Genomic DNA, 5,343 nt, shown 5'->3' on the forward strand with positions numbered 1-5,343 from the left:
AAAGCGTTGAGAAATCTCCAATTTGTAGGTTTACGCTTACTCAACTACAGTACCGTATTATAAGTATGGAAACATCATTTTCCCGTTGGATTTTATTGGGGTTTGCCATTAATAACTAGGAAATTGTATCTAGTAATAGGAAATATTCTGAATTTTCTTTTGATTTAAAATGTTTTTTGTCCGTATTCTACTTTTAAAAGTGCGTAAGAATATATCTACACTTAAAGCTTTTCATGACGTCATTTTCTTCTTTAGCCTTACAAAATTGCGCCAACAAACGTAACCTCGATCTCCAAAGAATGACATATTTGCTACCAACTGATTGGAAAATATATATGTGTGTATCTACTATCAAAATAAAATTATGATCATTTTGTATTAAACCGATACTGTTTGCTATTGGAAAGTAATTAAGCCTCTTCAAAATAAAACAATTCGAATGTGAAAAGTACGGTGGCTGGGAGCGGACATGAAATACATAAAATTATTGCGTGGGAACGAAATATTATTGCGTGGGAACGAAATATTATTGCGTGCGAACGAAATACTGTATTATTGCGTTCAAACGAAACAATAATAGTTCGTTCATACGCAATAATATTTCGTTCCCAGACAATAATATTTCGTTCGAACGCAATAATATTTCGTTCCCACGCAATAATATTTCTTTCGCACGCAATAATATTTCGTTCCCACGCAATAATTTTATTTCATGTCCGCTCCCAGCCATGGTAGAAAAGCGCTGGATCCAACAGAGAAAATTGTGATGTTTCCATACCTATGCCACGGTAAACGTTCAATATTCACTAGATATTCGATAAATACGTTGGTTTTGCAGATATTGTTTGATATGATGTTACCATTTTATTCGATTAAAATTTCTTAATGATTTTTGCCATCATGAAAAGATGCAACTTTATGAAGAAGATTGCATCTTGAAACATTGGCACATACGTGGAATTTTCTGTCAATTGCAAAACTGCTAGAGTTTCGAATATCCCTTAAACATGTATGTTTCTGTTTATGACACTTGATGTAACAGCCGACGATGTAAATGTATTAAAAATACGTACAATATAAATACTTCATTAATTATTTATTCAAGAAACGTGTGGGTTTTCTTTCACTTTGGCACAAGCAAAACCATATAATGTAACAAATATAAATAACAACTGTTAAACAAATATTATAGAAAACAATTAACAAATCACTGCATCTACATGTATATTGAAATTGCAGTCACAGTTTAAGAGACTTTTATGCTGGAGAACGCCCCCTGGTGTCGGAAAAGTACGTCAGAGATTTCGCTACAGGCGTACTGGTAAGAGGTGCTGGTACCACAGGTGCATGTCGGGAAGACGTGGATTGGGAAGGAAACATCGGAAGCGGTCCGAGGACAGGAGAATATCCTAACCCTGGATGTAGGCGATCGGGTCCATTTGAAGATGGTACTGTGGAATGCATTGAAGAGTTGAGTTGGTATCCAGACATCGCACTGTTGATAGGTGACGGAAAAAGTTGCCCGAAGTTTGGTGTTTGAGTGGTATATGGAGGCGGGCATGGCATCCCCATCGCGTGCAGCTGAGCGATGTCTACGCCACCCGTTGGCAAATAAAAGTTGCGTGTCTGTTCTTCATCTCGTTGATGGCGCTTTTCCTTCATGCGTCGATTTTGGAACCATGTTTTTACCTGCAATAAATCAAAATATCTTTAGTTATTTTAAGTTTGGATCGTCATCGCTATTGATTCTATTTAGTTGTTTATTTATGTGTGTTGAATTACAAAAATGAACCTCGTCAATACAATGACCGATACCAGAATACGCCTCAAGAAGCCAAAGGGGTTTTAAAAACTGTTGTATAAATTGTATGACTGTGCGTGTCTCTATAAATATTGGTCACAACGGGTTCAATTTACCACCAGGCCCTTATGATGTTTTAAGCCATAATTTTGAAAGACGTACGTACATCTCAAAATATTGATAGATAAATTGCATTATCTTACAGTTACACACCTGTTGGTCAGTAAGAGCGAGTTTTTTGGCCAGTCTACTTCTCTCTGACGAGGGCAGATATTTCTGTACTTGGTATCGCTGTTCCAGTCCGTACACCTGTTCTGTAGAAAAGGCTGTACGGGCTTTCTTACGACGGTTCTGGTCATCCAGGCAAGTATCCGTGTCTGTACAAATATAACAAAGCACACATTATCAAAATATCTACATACTGAAAAGGGTATCAATACACCAACAAATTTGTGGATTGTTATGCTGCATCAAGATATACATCGATATTAGATCCGCCATTACACTAGATTTAGTATTACAATTTTGAGAATACTATCCGTATCAAAGATGTAACATGTGGATCAGTGGTTTTGATGGAACTCCGTAATTTTCTATTCAGGAATGTTTTCTTGTACATAATGGCTTATACGTGTATGTAATACCATATATTTGTCCTTGAGATATTGGAGATTTTATACTTTCAAAAACTTAATGTATGACCATGCTCCAACTAGAAATATAAATCAGCATTTGTTTTTGCTCCACCTTATGTAATTATCGAAATATCATATTGCATTGCACTTGAGCATTAAAAGTATTTCGTTAGAAAAGTTATTTTAATACAAAAAGTTGTCTGAATATAATGAATATTTGTATTTTTTCATTAAAATATTAAACATACCGGAAGTGTATGGACTAATGGAATCATAGCTGACGTCACTGTGGCTACTGCTGCTGGGGATAGTTGGGAGTGACTGTTCGTCACTTCCAGAGCTACAGCGCCTGCGTTTCAGCGGAGTCTCCTCAGATTTTGGCGGCGTGTTGTTGAGTGATTTGTAGCCGGGATCAGAGAGGGGAGTGAGTCGATCAGGCTCCGGTGATGGAATAGACGATGTAGGGAAATATCCAAACACGATTCCTTCCAAAGTTGTGTTAATACCGTTGAATAATGTTTCAGATTTCTTGCCGTGGTTTTCTTCCCTGCTACTTTTGGCAAGGTTCTCGATGGTAAACGCTTGTTTTTTGTACACCATACTGGTGTTGACTTCAAGCACCATTTCCGGGGTGTCACCAAACTTTGAATGCGAAGTAAAAAATCCTGTGATTTCTGACAAAAACTATGATGCTGCACTGATATATAATATTGTTGTCGAATGATTTCTGTCACAATGTTTTCTCGGAGCTCCGCTTTGCTGTTTTACTCTAAGCGTCCAATCCAAGCTGTTGTGTCACTAGTCAGATTTTTATGAACCTTATTGAAAACCGTAAGCGCGTGCGTCACCTGGAAGGGAACAATCTGTTATGAGCTTGTTACGTTTAGCAGTGGACTTATAACAGGGTCTCTAATTACAGATCTCCATTGTAAACACCATTCACGTAATTCTGACACCTTCTATTTCAGGGACGACAGTTGTAATCACAAATTATAGATAAACACACCATATTGTTTCTCAAAGCAGTCAGATGTAACGAGTAGTATAAACAAAATAAGTGTTTTTACAGTACGGCACCTAATGAATCGCTCAACCATGTCCCCGTCCTGGGAATACGGCTTGTGTTGTTTTAGCAGGGCCGGGACTGATGGTGCCGCCCTACCCGTTACAATGGGCGTAACCGTGAGTAAGATGGGCTTGGGCAGATCAGTTTGTCGTTAATTTGTGTTAAGTCTAATTAGTCCGTAATTATCACAGCAGGTATTACCGGTTTGTTACTGTCTTAACATAATACGATTTAAAAAGCGTCCTTTGAACAGGTGAAAATAACATCTGCAGGTATTGTTAAAAGTGTAGTATCGACATGCTTCGAATCCTTTTATAGTGTTTAAATCTAGTTTCGCATTACGTACAGGTACTTACATTTAAATGGGTTGTTAATCAATATTGTTCGTTAATCATTTCAAAATGTATTAATATTTAATTCTAATTATGCATGATATGTTTGATGTATTCTTTAAATACAGATTACAACTAATCGTCAGAATAAAAAAAAATATTATATTTTTTTTATAATTATAAGCCAGTTGTCTATGTTAAATAATTGTCATAATTATCTCTTGAAGTACGAAATAATAATTACCATACAGATCTAATGATGAAAATTTATTTTGTTTGAAATAATTAAGATTTACGTCCCATCAATTATAAAAATGCATTCTCCGCAATCCATATGTATTTTTGAATTTATTTTGATACTTTAGAAAAGATATATTTATTTTCATTGATATTCTCTTTCATATTTATCATTTAAGGAATGACCTGCGTAACACTTCTGATTATATATCTTATAAGATATTATCTACCAAAATCAGATAAGCTTTTACAGCCACTTCGCGATTCGGCTTTAAAGATGCGTTCCCCGTTTTGGCGCTCAATTTTCATTCTTTTCCAAACGTTTCATTTCTTTATATTTCCATTGGTTCCGTAGCAAAATTACTAAAGCATTGATCTCTTTCACAATTTTTGTTCAACACAATAAATACATGTACATTTATACTATATGATTCACTGATATTACTTTATATAAGTGGTTTACTCATACTGCAATGTACTCGATAAATTCATTATCAAAAGGTTTACAACCCGAGAATATTACAAAAATGGAATATGTTTGCGGAGAATGACCATTTTAGCGCAAAAACTAATCTTTAAAGTATAAAGTTTAAAGTACCTATACGATTACAAAAATATATGTATTTTGGGTTAATAGAGTCACATATCAATTACATTAATCAAGCCTTTGAAACATAAAAAAATGTTCTTCAACAAATTGTTTGCGAATACCTTTGTTTTCCTGTCACAAAATATTGATATTCTATGATAACAGACTGCCATTCAGGACACTTTTTATCTTTGATTTTCTTAAAATATCCTATGACAGATATTTCATTTATTGTGCCAAGTACCTTGCGGATGTATATTTAGAAAGCATTTCATTATTTACTAGGTATATAATCGTATAATATGTCCCTATCTATTATTTATTTTAATTGTCTAATCTTTTTGCATGGCCTACAATAGTGATCATAATTTATTGCCATATATTTGAGTACAAGTTCTATCTAGCTTTTAAAAAATTTACTAACACGTATATTTGTATACATCATAAGATTTTTTCGATATCATATAAGTGGTGTTCCACTAAGGCAAAAGGAAATGAAATAAAATAGAGATTGAAGTAGAGAGAGGGGAAAGGATATATTTACTATAGCACGGAAATTGATTTGAATATTTTCTATCGCAAATGAAGAGCGCCATTTCAGCCAACCCGAAAGGGTAATAATGCTAACGAAGGGCGCCATTTCAGCCAACCCGAAGGTGCGACTATATTCTTTATAAGACCAA

At 34.9% G+C, this 5,343-nt stretch overlaps 1 protein-coding gene across 1 annotated transcript; it reads right to left on the bottom strand.

Moving 5' to 3' along the window:
• Positions 1 to 1,132: 1,132 nt before the first annotated feature.
• LOC138335770 (homeobox protein vent1-like) lies at positions 1,133 to 3,272 on the bottom strand. The gene is made up of 3 exons (XM_069284935.1): positions 2,685 to 3,272; positions 2,015 to 2,178; positions 1,133 to 1,689 (listed from the first exon to the last, which is right to left on the bottom strand). The coding sequence occupies exons 1-3, from the start codon at positions 3,058 to 3,060 to the stop codon at positions 1,258 to 1,260; spliced, it is 972 nt and encodes a 323-aa protein (XP_069141036.1). The 5' UTR covers positions 3,061 to 3,272; the 3' UTR covers positions 1,133 to 1,257.
• Between the last annotated feature and the right edge of the window lie 2,071 nt (positions 3,273 to 5,343).

Source organism: Argopecten irradians, chromosome 11 (genome assembly GCF_041381155.1).
Source record: "Argopecten irradians isolate NY chromosome 11, Ai_NY, whole genome shotgun sequence".
NCBI classification, from domain to species: Eukaryota; Metazoa; Mollusca; class Bivalvia; order Pectinida; family Pectinidae; genus Argopecten; species Argopecten irradians.

Excerpts from the sequence above, each read along its gene's own strand:
- LOC138335770 (XM_069284935.1), bottom strand. The coding sequence starts at position 3,060 with ATGGTGCTTGAAGTCAACACCAGTATGGTGTACAAAAAACAAGCGTTT. Across the intron at positions 2,179-2,684 it reads CATTAGTCCATACACTTCCG|ACACGGATACTTGCCTGGAT; the intron begins GTATGTTTAATA and ends ATATTTGTACAG. Across the intron at positions 1,690-2,014 it reads TCGCTCTTACTGACCAACAG|GTAAAAACATGGTTCCAAAA; the intron begins GTGTGTAACTGT and ends GATTTATTGCAG.